The 22,116-nt window shown below is 36.6% G+C and overlaps 1 protein-coding gene across 4 annotated transcripts in view; it reads right to left on the bottom strand.

The window, feature by feature from the left end:
- The window catches only part of NEBL (nebulette), a 269,845-nt gene that overhangs the window by 86,090 nt on the left and 161,639 nt on the right, over positions 1 to 22,116 (bottom strand). For 3 of the 4 annotated variants that reach the window (XM_055708679.1, XM_055708681.1, XM_055708680.1), the window contains exons 1-4: positions 10,330 to 10,395; positions 10,162 to 10,233; positions 3,542 to 3,646; positions 1,314 to 1,424 (exon numbers count right to left, since the gene is read on the bottom strand). The exons of the other annotated variant lie outside the window; for it this stretch is intronic. In XM_055708679.1, the coding sequence (XP_055564654.1) occupies positions 1,314 to 1,424; positions 3,542 to 3,646; positions 10,162 to 10,233; positions 10,330 to 10,395 (354 nt within the window). Of the gene's footprint in view, positions 1 to 1,313; positions 1,425 to 3,541; positions 3,647 to 10,161; positions 10,234 to 10,329; positions 10,396 to 22,116 lie in introns of those variants that run through there. 4 annotated transcript variants of the gene reach the window in all.

Genomic DNA, 22,116 nt, shown 5'->3' with positions numbered 1-22,116 from the left:
ACTGATGTTAATTAACCTCATTTGTGTAAACTAATGTAGAATCTACTCAATTGTGATGAATCCAGCAGTAAATCTGTGGCAAACTAGTGAGTGTTTTATAGTCAAGTTAGTCAGTAGTGTTTTATAAATCAAGCTAATAGTTTAGAAGTGTTATACAAGTTTTAATTCCCAATTTATTTCTACTGTAATTCTTCTAATCACTCACTGTACAATGAAATGTCACATTAAGGTCATTTCAGCTACGGTGCTGCTTTAACTTGAGTATATATATGTTCAATTTCAAACTATGAAAGCCAAAATATACTTCATTTTATAATATTTGCTTAACATAGCCTTGATTAACAAATTGTTTTAAATTAAAACACTTCTTTCCAAGCTGTCCCAAGATTTCAGTGCTTTCTTTTGTTACGAATATTTCCTTTATTTGAAAAAAAATCATTGCATTAGAAGAATGCATACTGAGATACAATCAATAATATGGATTTAAGAGTGTGTTCACAGAGTGGCTGTATTAAACTATATATAGTTAATAACTTTAAGAGAGGAGAAAGGCAAAACAAGAAAAATGTGGAAATGCTTGGTGGACAGAAAATCAGGACCGTCTATCAGCTGTAACTCTCATGAGTAACAATGAAAATCTGTAACTTCATTCATATTACACATACTTAACACTCAATTCCACTGAGATCAATGGAAGTGAAGGGTCACCTGCCTACATTGAGGGCATTATATTTTTTAAGACCCTGGAGGCAAATGACCTTGAATTTACTGTTTTACTGGTTGTTTGCATGTTTTACACTATGCTCAATATACTTGACTTAATATTTTTAATTCTATAAAATTTTTTGTGAGTGGTAGTATGCAGATCAACAGAAATACTTTTACTGCTACCAGTAAGTGCCTTTAAAAAAACATTATTTATTTGTTTTCCTTTCAGCATCAAACATTTCATAAAGTTAATACAACACCCAAATTGAAATGTTTCTTATATAAGATCCATTTATTCTATAAATGGAGTGCAATGTCACTGAATTCAGTAATTCCTTATTGAATTCATGGATTTCTAATTGGTTTCATTGGATTGACAAATGCACTAGTAGTTTTTAAATTTATATTTAATAAAAATAACAAGTAAGATTTTTGAAGTGAGTAGTTGTTGAAGTTAGGAAGGTATCACAATAAACTCTGGATGATGAACTCACCCAAATGAATAAAGCAGGTGATCAAGTATCCGTTCAAATATATCATTCAAATTGGTCATATTCTGTCACACAATTCATTTTAAAATAATTTTTGTGATTCTAAAATTGTACCTTGCTCTGAAGTTGCATTAATTCTTTTGCAAACACACTGTCAATTGTGGCTGGCATCTGCTGATAAAGAGAGTTGGAAAGGTCTTTCTTAGCAGCTCCTTTATACTTCACCTAGAGGGGAGAAAAAGGTGACATATAATGCAAAAATTAAGATACAGTTATCACACTACTTATTTTTTCTATTAAATAAAATACCATAGACCATTAGAACTGGAAAAATCTAATGCTGTCATAAACTTTCAAGCAAAACCAGATCTTTAAATAACTAAAATACTTTAGGCTTATGTGTCTAATTCACCAAGCAATGCACAGCACCTCCTAATTAAATTCAATAATTTGGGGGGGGAGTATAAAATAAGGTAAGCAAAGCAGTTATTTTTCTAGCCTTTTTAAAAATCGTTTCTAAAAACTAAAATTATCTTTTTTCTTTCCATTTTCCCAAGTTTTGCACAATGAGTGCCACAAGAGGCAAACAAAAAGTATTTTACTGATTAATAAGTAGTAGCAATTAAATGTAACTGGAAAGGACAGGAAGATTGGGGTTAGCATGTCTGCCATCACTTCTATTTAGTCTTCTCATATTACAGATTCATTTTTAAATTGCTTTTTATTTATCCTGTACTTCATCCAGTAGTCAGTACTAGCAATTCCTCACAAAAGGGTTTTATGAGACAGACCAGAATAATAGTTCAAAATCTGGGAGGCTTTTGCTTCAGATCTAAGGTTTTCAAATCCATAAAACAATAATGTCAAGTAATGCTGTGAAAGTAATCATAAATATCAAAGATAACCTAAATTATACTAATGTCATTAATTTACTGTGCAATATATAGCTGTTCATTAAGAGACTAGTTCCCCATATGTATTTATACACATACATATATATATATAAATAATTTGCTGTAACATTTCTTGTCGTTTCCCAAAAGAGAGGGCTCTCTTTCCTGCAGTAGACAAACTGTTAAGAATTTTAGTGTTCTAGTTTTGCAAAAACAGGTTATGGGACACTAGAGGTCAGTAATTTACAAGACAAACCACCCATCACATCATTGGCTTCAGGTAATGCTGCAATAAGCAACCAGTGTGTTCAACAGTGTGATAACATAGAACATGTTTAAATTTTTGAAATGTTTTTATATCTCTAAATCTCTGAGTAATAATTAGCAGCTTTTATTGGGAATCAGACAGATGGATTTGATAAATACTCCCTCTGTATTGTGCTTCTGTACAAGTCTGTGCCTTAGAAAGTATAATTTCACCACATTTCTGCCCCTTGAGACATGCCACTCTTTCTCAGAAAATTCAATAAAACACAACAAAAATATTAATCGGATGCATTTATATTAAATGTCGCCACACAGCAAACTGGTGAAAACAGAATACAGAATGTATATAAATTACATAACTCCAGAAAGGATATTGGAATATACTTAATCAAAAAGGCAGCACAAAAAATGAGGTACCAAAAATTTTAAGTGTTTCAAGGGTCACAGTGACAGACAAATCACTCAAACAGCAGTTCCTTAACAAAGCAACTCTGTCTGGTAAACTCCCACCGCTGTTCTCAGCTGTGGAAAACAATGAGAGATGCAATCCTATGACATGTTGTACCTGGGACATGGAGAGCTGGAGAGCTCTGGCATTTTGGAAGCTGCCATTTTTTATCTGCCACTACAGTTGTGTGTGTGTTTGTGTGTACATGAAGAGCTAAAAACTCTGACATGGGTATGCATGTACATGCATACAAGTGCTCAGGCAACCTGCCGATGCCATTAACCTGATGTTCCCCTAATCCCTTGCTGAAGGAGGACAGGGGTGGTAACATGGGTTTAACAATTTCCTTGTCTCCTTGTGTTTGTTACCAGGCTGTGAATTCTCCGCAGCAGGTAAAGTATGCACAGGTACAATCTGCAAAACTCATTACTGCAGAGTAAGTAACAAGAAATCCTTTTCCTATTCCTTAGTTTATCTATCCACAGAATGGGATAGCTAGGAGTGCCTCAGAACTATTAATGAAGTATCTTGGACTCCCAAAATAAAAGTGTTGCATAATTCCAAATTATTATTACTCACGTATATAGTATACACTAATTTAAGTTACTTCAGTTTTAAAGAGTTGTTATTTGAAATAAGCCATCCTTCCCCTTCTAAAAACCATCACATTCAATTGAGAGAGTTTTTAGGAAGGATAAGCAGCAAACAGAAGTCTTCAATCTTTTAGGTCTTACCTCAGAAATAAAAGCACCAAGACTTTTCACATGTTTTAGCTGTGGGGTGTCAGGTACAAATATGCACTTGCCTTTAGATTTTTTAAACTCTTCTTTATAGTGTATCTACAAAGAGAAGAAAAAAGAAGTTTAATTGCTCTTTAAAAAAAACAGAAAAATAAACAACAGCTATTATTATTATTATCATCAGTATTATTAATGTGGTTGTTGTTATTATTATTATTTTGTTTATGGATACTATGCTGGGTGGCTTGCAAATACCTCAGGCTGGCTCGAATTAAGCCAAAGGGAAACACCCAGTTCTCAGACACAGTACCAGGGCTATATGAAAGTCACAGAATTCTTTAAAGATGAAAAAGATACGATTTTTCTCTACATCTACAGCACATTTTCAGCACTGCTGTAGATGTGCTAGTATCTCTAAAGAAAGGAGAATCTAATAATTGATCTCCTTGATCCTTGATCTCAAAGATAAAATTGTTAAACTTCTAACACAGACCTAGCAAGCACAGAATCTGTGTAACATAATCAAATGCCCCGTATGAATCCAAGAGTTACATGAATAAATTCAGAAGGCTACTGCCAAATCATTGCCTACAAAGCAACCCAACAGCCATGACATTCAAGTAGTAACAGGATTTCTTTAAGACCAAACAAATTTTAAATTCAGCCTTTTTTAAAACCGTGTATGCACAAAGGAAACCATTTTTTAAGTAGATCACCATGACATATTTTGCAAAAAAAACCCAAAACACTACTCTTTTTTTGTTTAAAAAAAACCCAAAACCAACCATTTTCTTACCATGGGGCAAATGATACAGGCAGGTATAATAATCACATGACTGTTGATGAAGTCAGTGTTTGTATTAGTGAGACCACAAGAAGGATAAAATCTATGGACATGGTGAATGTGTAGGGACCTTTATCATGTAAGAACTGTGTGAAGAAAGATGGTGAATTACGATGAGATGAATTAAATAAGTTTTAAAGACAGACACTTTACATGGATAGCCTTCAATGTTTTTAGTGACATTTATTTCTTTGTACATAGAACAGTTAAGTTCAATGCAAATTGTATTATTTAGTATTAAGCTTTCATGGTTATTATCTGCCTCCATTTCTTCAACCTCATTTTCACATTCTGCACAACAGCAGCTTGCATTTATGCACTCTAGACTTGCTGACAAGCACTGACAGAAGCAATATGATCTGCATCTGAGCATTACAGAAATATGCAGCCTTAATTTCCTCTTTCTCTGAATCCTTAATGGATATCACAAGTTGTAGTCTACACTCCTCTACAGGGACTTGGAAAATTCATGAGTAGGATGGCAGCTTACACAAAAGCTGCTCCTGTACTTTCTGATGCAAACTTTTTGTCCACCACAAAATGGATTAGATAATGCCAAATTCATCTCAAACTGATGACTATGTAATCCTCACACAGGAAATAATTTTGGTTACTACTGAGCTCACCCACATTTGGACTACTGAAGGGATCTACATCTCATTACCAAACATACTGTCTGCCTCTGTATATCAGTGTATTCTAAATACAAATGTTTGGTGAAGAATGGGTGTAAAATTACTGTATCATAATTTTACTCAGGAACCCACAAATTCAATGGTTCATGTAACCTGTGTGTGTCACTGGACTCCTAGGTAATCGTAGAGAACACGCAAAAAGGGCAGTTTTGTGGTAAACATGCGCAGGCACTCACTTTTAACTTGCACGCATTCATGGATGTACTTGCAAGTGTGTGTATGCATGTGCACATGAACATACCTAGCCTTAATAAAAAAAAAAAAAAAAAAAAAAAGGCTTTGTAGGATTATATTTGTTCACAGTGATATGGCTGAAAAGGGACTTGTGAAGTCTACAGAGCTGACTGTCTACTGGTTAGGTTTGATGGCATTCCCAGTGGAAACTCCAGCAAAGCTGAGACTTTGGTAGAGGAGATGGAGAGTCTTGCCACTCACAACTTCGATAAATCACCCACAGATACCTGAGACCTGACTGTAATTACATCCATTTTAATTACAGAGCAATAATCACATTCAAAAATTAAACATGAAAGCTTTCTAAGGTATCTCTTAATTGAGAGTGAGTGTGTGTCTGTGTGTAAGTCACGCTTTCAAAATAACTGAAAGCAGTAAAGGACTAGTGCCACCTCCTTACTCCTATATTATTCACATTTATTATAGTAACCCATAGAGGCCACAAAACGCCTGTAGGCTCAAGTGAGCAATTTAGAGAGGACATGCAACAAAATGTGCAGTCAACCTGATCCAACACACTCCAGTCTGCTACAGAAGTGTTTGGATCGCAAGGAATCAGAAAGCTGGAAGGTGAAATGGGACAAGTATCATGAACTCATGACATCTGCACTTTAAAAGTGCATCTGTTACAAATGATGTAAGCAAAAGGCTTAAGAGGTTGACTAGGACTGAACTTAACCAACGCCTAGAAGCAATAGGCAGAGCAGCTAACACTGTTCTCCAAAGTCTGGGGTTACAAATTCAAATGTCTAAAATACTGAACAGGAAATTTTGCCTGCAAGTGACTTACCCCTCACCACAAAATACACTGTTTAGGTTGAATAGAACTGGTAAGCCTGGAGAAAAAAACAAATAATAGGAAAAATTTGCAAATGATGGCCTGGAGCCACCACTGCTCTTTTGATATACTTTTGAAGTCCAATAGCTCACTGAAGGCCGAATTTTTAATAGCTCTCTCCTGATCCCTTTCTTCTCCCCGACTCATCATAAAACAACTCTGACCAGCAACACAGCTATCCAGTTAAATTGGATTAAAATTCCTAGACAACCACCAAAACAATAAGCTTAAAATTGCATTTTTTTCTGAATGGATGTTATTTGGCAAGATCAACTTTATAAAACTACAGCATCCAACCTTCAGGCTGAAGCTTCCTGGCTCGCCAAGGAAATTCATCTCACCCATGGCCTGTTCTATCAGCCTCTTCCACAGGAGAGACACAGGAGGAGACTGTGGGCTAAAGGAAAGGCTCCAATGGTAACAGTTTAGTCCAAGCAGCCACCTTTCCTTTGTATTCAGGGGTACATATTAATCTAACTTTGATATGAATATACTCAAAAAACTGTTCTTAGTATCTTAACATCAATGATGTAACCATGTTGACAGTCATTGTGCCAAGATCCATTATACAACTGTCATCTCTCGAAGACCCATTTAAGCTTAGAAAAGCCACAAAAAGGTCTGAACCTTCTTATCTAGCTCTTATGCTAGACCAAAAGGGAACTTTTTTCCACTAAGGATTCCCTTTCCGATCCCACATTTCTTAATTTACAGTCTCGTAAGACTAAGAGTTGTGTTAGGCCACAGACCAAGTAATACCAAATCCCCTCTCTGTGGCCACAGAAACCTAGAGAAAAGCACAAGAACAGCAACCACACAGTATTGTCGCCTCACAGTATTTTACTAGACTCCAAGAATTTGGACCTCAAAGTCCTCCTGAGTTAGAGGATATGACTAGTAACGGTGCATTCATAGAAACAGCTCCATCCTAAATTAGGCGGTCACAACCGTATCAGTATGAGTAAAAAGGCACTCCGTTTCTGCTCTGGCCCTTCCTTTATAACAGGGACATGCAAAAAAAAAAGTTGGACTCTGTATAAGGACAGCTACACAGAAACTAGCACTACTTTTTCCCATAGCAGAAAAGAAGCACTGGTATCGTAAAACAAATTCAGCAGAATCTTCAGAAGGCAGTGTCTGCCTCTCTACCAAAAAGGATTATGACAGTTTGGTCAATGACCATTTTATTTGTATAGTAATCTTCCTCTCTGCTTATAACAGTATTCACAACATCACACCACGCAACCAAAAGAAACAGATGAGAATATACCAAAACATAAGTAATCCAAGCAAATGGACAAGCTCAATTTCAATATGGAAGAGAAAAGGCCTGAAAAGGGTGCTAATTCATACAAATCAAACACACGTGACATTTTGAAAACATCTGTGGAATAAAATTGCATAATGGAGGGAGATTAAATGAAATGGCTTTAGGGAGAAACAATCCAGGGGGTATCACAGCCACAGAACAAACATCTGCCAACCTCAAATGAAAATGGGGATTTCCTCAAGAACCGGAGCATGTGAACACTTCACAACTTCCCCTACATACAGTTCAAGGCTGAAAAGTACACGTGTGTGAAGGGCTGCCACTGTAAGACTTTTTAAAACCCATATTGCCAAATTAAAGCCAGCTTGCAAAGAATGCAGGGCAAGCGTAATGCAACCCCAGTATCCAGTCATGAGCGCTCCTGGCACAGCGTTCTGATGGAGGAGCTGTGCTGACAGCTCCACCAACACAAAAGGGCAATCACCCAGTCTCGCGGTCAGCAAGGACACTGGCTGCTGTCCCAAGGTCATCTTATGACCAAACTGTAAGCCCCATAAAATTGTACGCATTTTACACATAAAATGTACAGATGTACACCAACAATAAGATTCATGCTAAAAAGGACAAAGAATATATAAAGTTCTGAATGTTATCGAGTCAAAAATTAAAGGCAAGAATGCAAACTCCTTGCAGTTTACTGGCCTCCACAATGAAGTGTGCAGGGTGAGGAACTTAGCCCCACAGCACAAAGGACTTCACTGGTCATAATAAATTCCAGTTATAGCAAGAAATTCTGGGAAACCAAATTCACCCCCCATATATACATATCCCATTCAAGCCAATGAAGAAACACCTACTGATTTCAGGAGAGGCAGAATAAGGGCCAAAAATTGGATGCCATTTAGAAACACAGTCCCTTCTTTGAAATTAAATGGTCTGGACCATTACATATTACTACTGCCATGAGAGCATTAATGACACTTTGCCATTACGCTTTACATATCTCAAGGAAAACCTAACAGACTAAATGGATCACAAGTTTTCAGCAAAAGCCCACATCCCTGAACCATTGCAGGCTTCAGAAAGATGGCTTAACTTAGTTACTCACCTTAGCTCCCAAGCCCCTGCAGAAAATCAAGAAAAAATACAGCCACTCCATTTATCAGTTAATTAACAGCCACAGCCAACATTACTTCTAATGGGTACACAGCACAATAAAAATTTCTTTTCAATTAAAGAAAGTATCTCTTCAGCATTTTTTAAGGAGTTTTTGCCTTTAAGAGCAGCAATCATGTTTAGAAACCAGTTGCATGGAAGCAATAAATGTATTTTGGGACAGATAAGTGCTCCAGGTCCATTTTCATTTTGCCCTTTACATGAGTTGACAAGCATTTATTGTACCATATGCCATTCTTTTCCCAAAGAAAGCATGTAGACAACCGTCAGTAAAAATACTAATAATCTCTACTTCCTAAAGTAGCTTGAGATTATAAGGGAGCCATCTTGCAGCTTCTCTTAAAAGATCTACCCAATTTTGAGTATTCTTTCTGTGAAAATTAAAGTATTACCAGACGGTGTCTGGACAAAGAGTAAACTTTGACCATGTCAAGTCATACTTTCAAGCCAGCACTGTAACAGCCACACATCCCAGATACTGTTTTTTCTAAGTTACCTATTCTTTTCTGATACATAACCCCTAATAATTACAACCTAAAGTTTAGATGCTGTATGTTCTGTTCTCTTAAAACTAAGATACTCATTCGCCTTGAACAACAACATCCTAAATCTAAATATCAGATTAAAACACAACCATAAGCCAGACATCATTTTTGGTTTTCTTGTTAAAGCAAGTCACTCTCTCCTCAGTAATTGTCTTCTCTGCTGCCAGCCACCATCCTTGCAGGAGAAATACCATTCTTTACTCCCGTTCACATGAAGGGTCAAAGTTACTCTTCAGACACACTTTCCAAGAGGGCCACAGAAATAAAATTCCCACCAAGGTACATCTGATGCTGTTAAACTGAAGCAATTGTATCTAGTCCAATTTAAAATGACTTGGATCTGAGCTACGATGTTTATACAATGTCTATATCTGATCAACAGTTAAAAATTTATAGTAAGCAAGTCAAGAATTTTCTAGCTAAATAATTTTTAAAGACATTCAAGCATTTCAGTGATTCTTCCTGTAAGTGTAAGTCAACAATAATATGCTATGCAGTTTTGAGTACCTATCAGCACAGACCAACAGATAACACTCAATTAATCTGTTTTATTTTTATCCTCCCTCCTTAAGGCTATGTATACTGGCACCCAGTTCTGCTCTAATCAATCAAACTTCATAGGATTAGGCTATAACTAGAAAAAAATACTGCATATTCCTCATGAAGTCAGCCAAGATGTTCTCATGGGAGACACCCTCTGCATGAGACCCAGTTTTGGAACATTCCCTTTCCTAGGACCTATGCTTCCATACTGTCCCAGAGCTCTGAAAAGCTCATCTTTCTGCAGCTGATAATTTAAGGGACCAGAGTAGGCTGTGCTTTTCTATTATTTTGTGTGCTTTTATATTTGAGTCTTGAATGGGCACGTGATGCACTGTACATATCTGGAAAAAATAGGTATCGTGAATATAAACCCACTTGAAAAGAGAAATGCAAATGTAACATTCACTATCATAACACAACAGTTATGTGAAGTAACAAAAAAAAAAAAAAACCAGTCACTATCACTTACATCACTTATTATTTCACTGCATTTTCGGGCCAGTTCCATATTTCTGTCCTCAATAACAGGCTTGAGGAAGACCTGTAAAAGTAAGGTAATAATTCCAGGTTTACTGTCCTAAAAGGGTAACAATAGAAGGAAATAAGTACTTTTCAAAGCTATTGGGGTTTAACTCACCTTTTCTTCTTCTTCCCCATCCTCATTTTCATCCTCCCTGAGATCCTGAATGACAGATACTCTCATTTCAATAGTTTGCAGAAAACACAATGAAAACCCTAAAAAGGTTCAGCACTGCAGGAAACAGCTCACACCCTACAGCATGCCTGGAATCAATGCTTCATTTGTGCCCTCCACTGCACTTAACTCTACCAAGGCTCCTTCCTTATTTAGGCAGCCCTTGACAGTCTTTATCTGAACAATTCAGTGTGAGTGAACTGAAAGGCATTGCAGATGGCCTGCCTAGCTATCAGTTGCAGCAGAGCTAATGCCTTCTTACAGATAAAATATAATTAAATGACCTACCCCAGTCAACTATTTTTAAAATGACCATGAACACACTTAATTAAAATACTGTGATGCAGTTAATTCATAACATAAGTAATTTAGTAGAATTAACTGGCTTAAGAGGGGAATACTGACTCTACACTTATGGAAAAACTGCACAATTCAAAGATTCAAGACACCAACGACTCCAAAACCAGTTATCACAAAAATTTTATTTTGTTGGTCCAATAACACAGCTTTTTGATTTAAAAAAGTACGCTATTCTTGTTTCCCAGCAATGTAACTGCTAGTAAATTTTTCAGGTAATACCCCTTTTTCACAAAGCTCATACAATTCCTTAAATGCTTTCTGCATCATGTCAGATGCAGGTTAAACCTGTGCATACAACAGAAAAACACGTCTGTATACTTACAAGTATACATGGCTATGTATTTGCATAAATATGAATGTTCCTTCACTGTTAAAAATTGTCATGGTTTGTAATCTCAAAACCAACCTTTTTCAATATGAAGTCACTGACTCCAGCTGCAATGAAACTGAAAGATATCCTTATGTTGATGGATATAGTGTCACAGTCTTTGCTTCTGTAAAACAAGCAAGGAAGTATTACAGGACCAGTTAGAGTAATCAGCATTTTAACATTATTTTTCTTTCCAAACTGTAGCTTGTATACTTCTCATGTTATAGAGGTCACAATTTTGAACTTCATCTAGTAAAGTGATTCACCACTACACAGCTTTGCAATCAGGCAAAGATACAAAGAATGTGTGCTCTCAAAAAACTCTTCGAAGAATTTTAAGTACTTGTGCCCAAACACAATGGCCTTGGAGCTTATTTAAAAACAAACGTTTCTTTACAAAAAGAAACATTTCAAAGAAGAGGAAAAATACAGCATCTGACTTAGTTAAGGTCTGAATTAAAAAAAAAAATATTGAGAACAAAGGCACAAACTCCTTTTAGTCTGCAATTATCACGAGACAGAACTCTTTATACATTAATAGTACAGAAAGCGTCAAGGTTTTCCATTCTTCTATTTCAAATATAAGCTCCTGAAGTTCAGTTTTGGAGTGGCACTGCTGAAGTTCAGGTTGAAACCTAGAAGCCTTGTTTGTACAGGTGAGAATTACCTGTAATATATGCTCACTACTTTTGGAGCTCAGGATGTTTGCTCCCGGTATAAACAAATGGTTTAGCCTTCTAAGATGAGTATTCACAGTAACGGGTCATTTTTTTAAGATTATGGCCACAGCAAATATATCCCTAAACAACAGACTCATGCATGGTTTCAAGGACCACATGTTAAGGAGACAGGAGTAGCTACAGAAGTACTGACAGAAATGCAGCACCAGGGCTGCATTTGGGGATTTTTTTGATAATACTGCAAGTGCTATATTCTTCAAGCACAGTTAATTTCCTTTTCCTTCCTATGTTTAATAAATTTTTTAAGTGGAGACATTGAAAAATATTTCAGAGTAGAAAAGAGCTATTAGTAGCTGCAAAGCTTGCTAAATATGGGGGAAATCTGCTGCAATTTTTTGCACTGGAAAGCAAATATGGTCAAAATGACATAGTTAAAACTGTTTGGGTTTGGGGGGAAAAAGGAGGTGTTCAGCTTTTTAACAGCTTACATTATAACTGGTGGTTTTTCAGCAGCTGAACATACCAAAATTTATATATATGTTGTGGTTTTCCTGCAATGGTTTCTGCATAATAAAGATTTGCTTTCTCTGTAGCTTGATCACTTTCGATCAGACCTGAAGTGGTCAGGCCATTGGACTAGATGGTCAGCGTAGGTCCCCTGCAACTCAAATATGCTATTCTATGATCTTTAACTGCTTTGATACAATTCATTTTTTCCATTTTTGCATGACCTGGGTCAGGCACAAATTTGCTATGTCCCATGTAACTTCTATAATGCAAGGATTGCAAGACAGCTGTTATAACTTATCATATTAAAGAAAAATATAATACTAAGTGCAAAGGGAGTAAGGGAAAAAATACCACAGCATCAACTAACCATATATAAGTTATTCAAAATGGCACTCTTTTCATAGCATGCAGAGATGCAGAGAGAGACTATATGACACTGAAAGCTGCCTTCCTTTTTTTCACCCTCCTTAGAACACTGAATACTGTCAGAAAATATTCACTGTGCAATAAAGCAAGCCTGAAAATTAAATATATCCAGATACAATTCAGAGAATACCTTGTTATGTCCATTTAAGAGGTGCACAGTTTAGAAGTGCATTAGGATTCTATTAGCAGCCTGCAGGTCAAGAACAAGCTTAGGTTACTTCCATAAGAGGCAATAAATAATCTAGGATCAGCAGGCACGTTTGGCATTGCAAATGTTTGTGTATGTTTACAAATATTTTTAAAACTACCCTAAAAATACTAAATCTAATCTGAATAAAAACCTAGCTAAAATGCCGAGCTTTACATTCCCAAAACAGTTAAGCATGCTGTATTAAAGATTACTTTTTACCTGCAAAACCTGCATTTTTACCAAAACCTCCAAACTGATACTTCTGAACCATTTTCCACGGTATATAATGAAATAATCTGTAGTCACTTGTTCTAGCATGAAACGGCACAGATTACTCAAAATCCAATTTTACAGATTTTTAAGAAAACACTGTAATGGACTGCTAAGCTATGTATGCACGGTATTTGTATGCATACAGGGCATGGCAAAATTGGGATGTATTATTGCATTATAGATATCTTAATATGCACACAAGGGGGAGAAATGGGTTCTTCAGGGAAGTATCTAGTATGAACTCATTCAAATTTTTTAAGTGAATGCTGCATAGCTCCACATTTCCGCTTCCAGCAACCCTGCATGGATGTTTCACATCTCAGTTCAAATCTAGCCTTAAGAATGAGGCTCTGTTGTTGAAGAAGCTACAGCAAAATCAAAATCACTGTATGTGGTCTAGATTGTTCACAGAAGCACAGTATTTGCAGTACACAATTTTCACTGTATATGAACTTTTGATAGAGAAGACAAGCCTTCTAGAAGCAAACTATACGATTTCTCCTACGAAAGGAGACAGACGAGTCTTCCCACACCTGCAGCCATCATTCAATTGTGTCAATGTACTATTTTTTGACACAGAACATTACTCAAGTATTTGGTCTAAATGCGTATCTGCTGAGGAGGCAGAAGGGGACGAAACATGGGGTATAAAGGAGCTCAAGTCCCCATGAGTATGAGTTGGCCCAGCATGCAGCTGGGTCCGGCACACAGTTGTGCAGCTTGCCTGTTTTGATCGAACACAGCTGCATCCACATCTGGCCAAATCCCCATCATCTCCTTGTCCCTTTATCAATCTTTTCAGAAATACAATTGGGAGATGTTAGCCCAGAAAGTTAAAAGGCTTCATCCCATTTTGGCCCTGATATACATAACAGCTTAGCAGTGGCGCCCAGTCCTGTTACTGAACAAACAATACCACTGGACTTTTTTAGCATAATCCCCAAAAGCTTTCTGAGATCTACAATATCCCCATGTACTGTTGAGCTGAAAGAACTTCTTTACCACTTCACAGAACAGCAGAAACTGTGCTTGTCCAAGAAAAAGTACCAGAAATGTCAAAATCTCAAATGTATTTAATGCAGATGTCCTCTGAGGTACTTGGAACATAGGCTGCAAGTTAAGGGCCATGGTATTTCAGTGGGAAAGTCTGCATAGCATTATAGTGAGAGGCATACACATATTACAAATATACTCCTTTCAATTCTGCACTGAAAACCTAGTAAGAACGGAGGCAGAGTTTTAATGCCTTAACTACCCTGCTTCCAGTGAGTTAAAAATCAACCCACAATCATCCCTGTAACAAAAATGTTATTTTCTATTCTCACTGGACAGACACATGCATCACTGAAATAAGTACAATTACAAGATGTCACAGCTGGTAGTCTCTTTTCCAGAAGCACACAAGGCATTTGTAAGTGCTGAGATTCAATTACTTCTAATTTCTAGAAATGTTCATCTATCAGACTGGATGTCATTAGCAGCCCTGCATAAGGAAGTTCATAGTTAGGCTATCAGCACCACAATCACAAACAAAAAGAAAGCGAAGGATCCCAGCCTGCCAGTTTTGACCTCTCCTGAACATGAAACTCCAATCAGCATTAAGAAAAGAAATACAAGAGATGGCTCCCTTTAGAGAAAAAGCTTACCCATAAGCTTGTTATCTGTCAGGTCATTAACACTGCGTTTATCAAAAGCACTTCAGAACCTGCAGATATCTCATGGTTCTAAGCTAAGATCTTCATTCAATTGAACTTACTTTATTTAAGGTTTCGGTACAGCAGAGAGTGGCAATGGTATTTTTAAAGACTAATACAAACCAGATGTTAGGATACTGACTTGTGAATCCCAGAAAATGTAATGAATTACCAATGCCTAATAAATACATATATAGAGACTTTTTTTTGCAAACACATAGTCATGGGAGACCTTGTCTAATTCAACTGGATCTTGATGACAGAACATTTAAGATGCCTGTATGGTACAACCAGTTTCACAAAATAATATCCAAAGTAATCTAGCTACCTGAAGCAGTGTAGCTATGTTAGCATGACAATGCCTGAGTTAATACACCTTCCCACACAGCTAATTATCCTGAGAAATGAACCCATTCAGAAGGCAGCAGTATTTATCATGGCACAAGATTGCGCCACGCCGATGTAACCTTAGCTGTGATCAGCAGCAATACATTGAAATAAACTAGCATAAAGCTTTTCCAGATAATAATGAATTCTAAAAAAAACCCCAAAACCTCAGCTTCACTTTTCTGACAATATTCGTAATTGCCTACTACATTTGCACAATAGTTTTGAACCCTCAAAAATGGTATTTCCTAAATGGGATATACAGTTTCACCTGGTGTTTTCTCCCAATTTTTCATTTGTCAAGAAATTAAATCCTCAACAATGGAGGAATTTGGTGTTTCCACCCCCTAGTATTTTCAGCTTAACCAGAAGCCTGAAAAATCTATCGCTCCTGCAGCTCTCTTCACAAGTTGATGCATCAGGAGCTGAGATGCTACATTTGACTATATCGTAACTGTTTAACCCACTCTACCTGACATAGCTGCGGCATCTCTGTTTCTTGCCAATTGCATAAAGCCCCTTTCCCCTCACTCAACTGTCCAGCTAGGTATGGGAATCCACCAGAGCTCATAGCTCTGCGGCACAGCAGCTGAGGCTCTTCAGCACTCCCCACCTCTTACTAGTGCCATTACGACAATGAATAGTCAAAATACTTATTCCTTTACCTACAAAACTGGGGCCGTGATGCTACGCTCGTTGAGAGACCTGCAGGCCAGTCCCCCGCAGGCAGTGGAGAGCAGCACGCAGCCAAGCCACCCCTCTGCCCTGCAGCTTGTGGCTCTGGTTTCACAAGGCTGTTCTAGGTAAGATGGCCAGAAAGTGAAATTATCAGCTGACTGGGTTACCGTGTGGGGTATCCATAAAAGCAAAACCACATTCAGCAGCAGAAGGATTCATCAGGGAAATTATGGCTTTTCTCTTCAGACTCCTTAAATGCAGAAAACTCTAGATAATAGACCAGTTTTCCATTCACAGAATTTTCATTTTATACAAAACTAAAGCCTGTGGAAGAAGGAGCCAGGACTCTGTAATAAGAATTTGGAAATTTTGCCTTGCTATAAATCACAGCCAAAGTTATCAATGACTGTAAATAAAGCCAGTAATAAACAATAAATCCTAAAAAAACTAAAGATACTACCTCCCTCTTTTCAGTGACTTTATATTCATATACAGCTTACTGTAATCTGAAATAATAGAAAGGTATATTTATCTTTATATACAGACCCTTGCACTCATTTTCTTAGCCATATAGACTGGGCATGTTTACTCGCTAGGAATCTTTGTTGTGGCATTACTTCGAATTCAACTGCCTGAACAGACAGAATCTCCTGGAGCAGGAAGGGAAAATTGGGCCTTGCCCACAAACTTAATTTCCTTTGTAATTACATCCACCAGACTATAACCCTCCCTTACTTAATGAAGGCATTTTTCTAGAAACTAAACCCACAGTCGTTTGGTTTACTTGTGCTTAATTGAGTTTCTTCTTCATATTTCTGCACTTCTTGTGTTTTGATAGACCTGATACTGTAACTTCAGTCATACTCTCTCTGGAGGGAACAACACCGTAACACACACCTTTAAAAAAACCTTTACAACTTTAGTGTTCTAGAACATTTCATGTTACTGATTCTCAAGCAAGTTAAATTTGCATTAAATTGTTACAGACAGCTAACACGAAAACAATAACTTCTTCACTGACAGTTATTTAAAATCATAGCTTTTAAATTTCAGAATACTCTTCAGAAAACTCCAATAACTTCAGAAAAGTTATTCAAGTAACTTTTTGATCAAGACAAATAATTTCAAGTCATAAATAATTGCTGGAGAAGGTCTATTTTGAAATATCTTCAGACACAAAAAAAATAATCCCCTAATTATGTAAAATATACAATAAACTTATTGTGCTTAAAATTACTGATTCTTAAATAGCTCTCATTTGGGGGGAAAAAAATACTAGTTCACCTGTTTTTTCTACTTTGTTAATTATGCCCATTATAAGATCTAAACAAGAAAACAAGCTACACATACTTTGTATCCAGGAGGGTTTAAATCTGGATTGTCATAGTCAAGATTCTCTCTTAGCCTACCATTCTATGCACGACAGGTTAAGACAACAATATGCAAGAGCTGTACTATGAATTCAGCAGTGTATTAGAAGACAAAGCACTTAACATATAAAATGCACATTCAGAAAATATCCATAATTTTCAAGATTGAGAGTTTATAATGACTGATGGATAGCTCACTCTTTCTGAAAAGCTGCTGTGTCAAAATAGTCTACTTGAATAAATATTATTTTTGAAGTGCTTATAATAGGCTACAATGGATTTGGAAATACAACTGTTAATAACTCTGTATTGAAAAGAACTTTCTAACAAAGAACCCTACACTGAGGGTTCTCTGGACAACCTAATCCTGTAATTGAGTTCGTGGTTGCAATTCAGGAGAGCAACTTACAAGTTCTTAAGCATTAACTACAGTGTTGAAGAATATACACAAAGAATACAACAGCTACCAATAGTAAGTCACAGGAATGTCAGATCCTTACATACACTCTGTTTAACAATGATATATACAAGTTTCCATGACAACACTGACAAGATGATAAAAACATCTTCCTCCATCATCCACAGAAAAATACATTTCTGCTTATATCATTGATGAAGTGGCAAGCACCTAATTTAGAAATGTCAACTTGCATTTAGTAACATGTTTTTATATTCAGAGAAATGCACATCATATTTTTAAAAGATTTAACTGAGTATCTGAAGCAGATTTAAATGGTTTGTTATGTCATTTTTTTAGTCTTTTAAATAAAGCTACATAAATCTTTACCTTTTGCTTTAGTCATGGTCCATATTCTAGCTGCAAAATTTCAGCTTAAATTTTTTTTACCCCCATAGAAATCTCTTTTGCATGGATCAAATAAAAGCTGATCTAGCATCTCCCAAAGAAACAGTGCAGGTTTTAGCAGGAGTATCTTATTTTTAAATTGGCTTCATTTTGCTCCATGATTCACAAAAAAATTAAGAAAAAATGCATAAAGCAGTTCTGCATTATCAGTTCCCTAATTTGCCTTCGCGTTAGAGCATCATCTTACTCCTAGTCTGTGCTGTTTTATTCAAAACAGTAGTGGACACAAAACTGGCATTTCTTGCTCCAGCTACTTTATGGTCAATCCTGGGACCTGGTTATCCTTGAAAACAAACAAATTCAATTACATCAGTGGAACTTAAACTTGCGGTTATTTCAATACTAGGTGAGCATAGTTCTCAATCTATGAAGTACCATCATAATACTTACTAAGATCTTGGTTTTCACATTTTACTATAGGAAAAAAACAGTTCCCATAAATTAATAATAAAAATTTCAGCCTACAGTGCTCTTCATATAACACAGTACATCTAAATTACCACATTAAAGCATACTGAATTACAGTTCTTCAAATCAAGGAAGGCTAATGTCTGCACCATGTGAAGTAATACAGCAAGTACTCTCCGAGAGGAAGAAGGTAAAAAGAATAATATAGCAATATCTTGTACACTACAAATGATCCAGAAATACTATCTTTGGGCATGATCACTTGTTACTGTTAGCAAGGTTAAAGAAAAATAGTTACTTGATATTCATACAGCTTCTTGTGGATAGAATTTTAAGGAATTTTGTAAATACGGGGCTAGAGCCTTTGATAGAGAATACTGACACAGAGCAATCCCAAGTCCTTTCCCTGTCCTCAAGCATTTGAGGAGTAGGCTGGAGTCAGGGTTAAGTAAGAACAGCCATGGGTAGCTCTGATTAAGCCTAATCAAAATACCTGCTCCTGATCATAGTGCTGACCCATGGCTACTTAACAATCATGCTATGGACAGAGGGGTGAGTGCAGCAGACTTGATTTGGGGAACAAGCTCTCTTAAGTCTCCTTCACATCTGGAATTTTGTAAAGAGAATTGAGACCAGGATAAATAACTACTCTACAGAACTGCTCCTTGCTATGTACCTGAAAATACACGATCATCCTATAATTCTGTTTTACAAGGTGAAGAACAAGGGGCCATTAAGTTAAAGCAGCATCTCCATAGTAACAAAGGAAGCCTGTGATGAACAAGATTTCTTGACTCCCAGCCCTACAGTTTTAATGCTGATATCACAGAACCTCTCAGCAGGGTTTTTCCTGGCTCTTTTTCAGTGACATTTGTGTTAAGTCACTTTCAGCATAAACTAACTCTTAACTTCTAATACTCTATTTACAGCACTGAAGATAGTAGAATGTTCTAAGAAAAAAACTATCTGATAAACAAATCTCTTTTTTTTGTTGTGTTAATATAGCTTAAAAATATGAAAGGAAAAACTGGGAAGAGATCAGAACACAGAGCAGTCTTTCATTTAGGACCTTATACTAAATTATAATTAGAAGCGACTGGGTTAACATGCAGCATAGTTAGAATAACAGTGTAGTAACTTGTTCTGCAAATTAATTTCAATGTCTATTGAGTTATCAGTAGTAACTATTTGGCATGAAACAAGTAAGATAACCTCTCTGAAACCTGGCATATAGAAAGAGAGAGAAAATATCACGTTCTCTCCTTGCCTTCTGAAGTCTAAATTAAAGTTGTATTAAGATGGTTTTATGTTGAGTTCAAAAAAATAAGTGACATTAAAAAGTGAATTTCAAGTCTAGTTGGGTAAGGTTCTATTTACATTGCATTTCTGTAAATATTTATTATTTTTTTATATATACATAATCCATTACCAGGGAATTAATTTATGTTAGGGCCTAAGGCCTAGCTTTGAAGAGCTTTTAGTCTTTTTATCTCCCTGATGATCTCATGGGAAGCCTGAGCCTGCCTTTCAGCAAAAAAAACTCCAAAGCCTGAGGCTGCCTCTGGAAGAGCTACATTTGCCTTCAGGTCTGTGCTAAATGTATTTTGGCAGCTTTACTACAGCTGAAGAAATTTTTCAATCTCATCAGAAAAGTGTACGCAATAATGATAATCTGTAATACAAAACTGCAAACCCTGGGGGTGGGAAGTGCCTAATATTACATACATGGATGCTATTCTACAGTCCCAGAAGTAACTACACATTTCACTTCCTTTTAACAATTTTAAATGATCTCTTTGCAAGATGAAGACACAGCTATAATATTCTGTGTGTAGACATTCAAAATATGTCAGACTCAGCTTCCCCAAGCTTATATTTAAATCCTAGGATATTAACATCCAGTGTAGCACAGCACTTGACTAATGCTACCCACAGGGGTTTTCTAAGATGTTAGAACTTTCTACAGCTAAAAATCAAAATTAAGTAAAAAATTAGTATTAGCGTGCAAGTCCTGTTAATCTTACGTTGGCTTTCAGCCTAATAATGAGACTAATCTTATTGTTTCACCACCATTAAACATAAAACAGCCTTTGGAGCAGCACCCAGAACCTAGCGACCCTGCCCCTACTGTGTGATAATCAGAGGACTGAGCCAGAGAGCCCTGCTCCCTCCCGAGACCCTTCTTTGGCCCATGAACCTTCTGTTCTTGTCTACACCATGAACTGCAGCAAAATGCCTGTCAGGACCCCCATCACAGTCTGGATTAGGCCACTCAACTGTGGGCTCAAATACCTGTTGGGCTGGAAGCAACACCTACTACTTCCTAGAGGAATGCCATCACAACTAACGAACAGAAAAAAAAGGTCATAAGCCTTCCACTCTCTAAACACTCAGCTGAGTTTCTGAGCGAGCATGTTTGGAACACATACGCTGCAGTTGCAGAGTGGCAGGCAGGCTCCAAATTCAACCTAAAGACTTCACATGGGGGGTTCTGATGGGTTATAAGCAATGGACACTGTTGGGAGGATGCTGAATACCTGCACAGTGCTGTAACAGATCTGCAGATTCTGCTCTTTGCTTACACACATTGTGAGACAGTTTTGAAAATTATATTCTGTGTACATCTCAGCTCAGCAATCAAAACTTCTGTGGATGCCACAATCTTCAGCTTCTTAAGAAGACAGGTTACCGGACTTTAGTTTACGATATAACTGCAGATAGAATATTTTTCGTATCAAAACTGTTACAATGATGGACCAGTGGATCAGCCCCAGTAGCTTTTCTGAATAGTATTTGGATAACTTCATAATGACATAGAGGTAGATGGAGATACCATTTATCAGAGTAGCAGCATTTGAAGTTAAAACACAAGACTAAAATTTTTAAAAAAATAAAAGCAATTGTTTGCCAAATTAAATTTTTATATGAAAGTTGTCAGTCACTTTCAAACAGGAGAACAGAAACCACCCTGCATGAAACTGCTAACAATCTTAAAATGGAGAATAAATAATTACCATTCTGTCAAGACCAAGTCTAGAGAAGTGACACTCCAATTTCTAAGACTCAACTTTCAGGAAGCATAGGGTTGCTTCAAGGACAGAGCTCCTGAATCTCATAGAATTAAAAAAAAAAAATCCTTAAATACAAAATCATAAGATAAAAAAAAAGATAAGCAAACCAGAGAAAATGACTAAGTGGTTTAAGTCTGCACTGAGGTTTAATGACCCTGAATGAGATGTTGTGTCTCATCTTGAGTCAAAGTATTAATATTTAACTTCTTAAACTTCAATTAGCTTTTTCTTTGAAGGCTGCTTCTATTTGCATTTTAACTGAAAAAATGTCATCTTTATTCCAGTTATGATTTAATAGATGCACAGATACAAGTTATACAAGCAGATAAGTGAATTTTCTCCATATATAGAAATCTAGATGAATTTGCAATTTGTCCAATTTAATCAAAATCAAGTTTTGTTACATAAAATTTGGTGTGCCTCTACTTCCTGCTCAAGTCTATCAGTC

The sequence above is a fragment of the Falco cherrug genome, chromosome 4 (genome assembly GCF_023634085.1).
Source record: "Falco cherrug isolate bFalChe1 chromosome 4, bFalChe1.pri, whole genome shotgun sequence".
Classification (NCBI taxonomy): domain Eukaryota; kingdom Metazoa; phylum Chordata; class Aves; order Falconiformes; family Falconidae; genus Falco; species Falco cherrug.
This window is presented reverse-complemented; position numbering and strand designations above follow the sequence as displayed.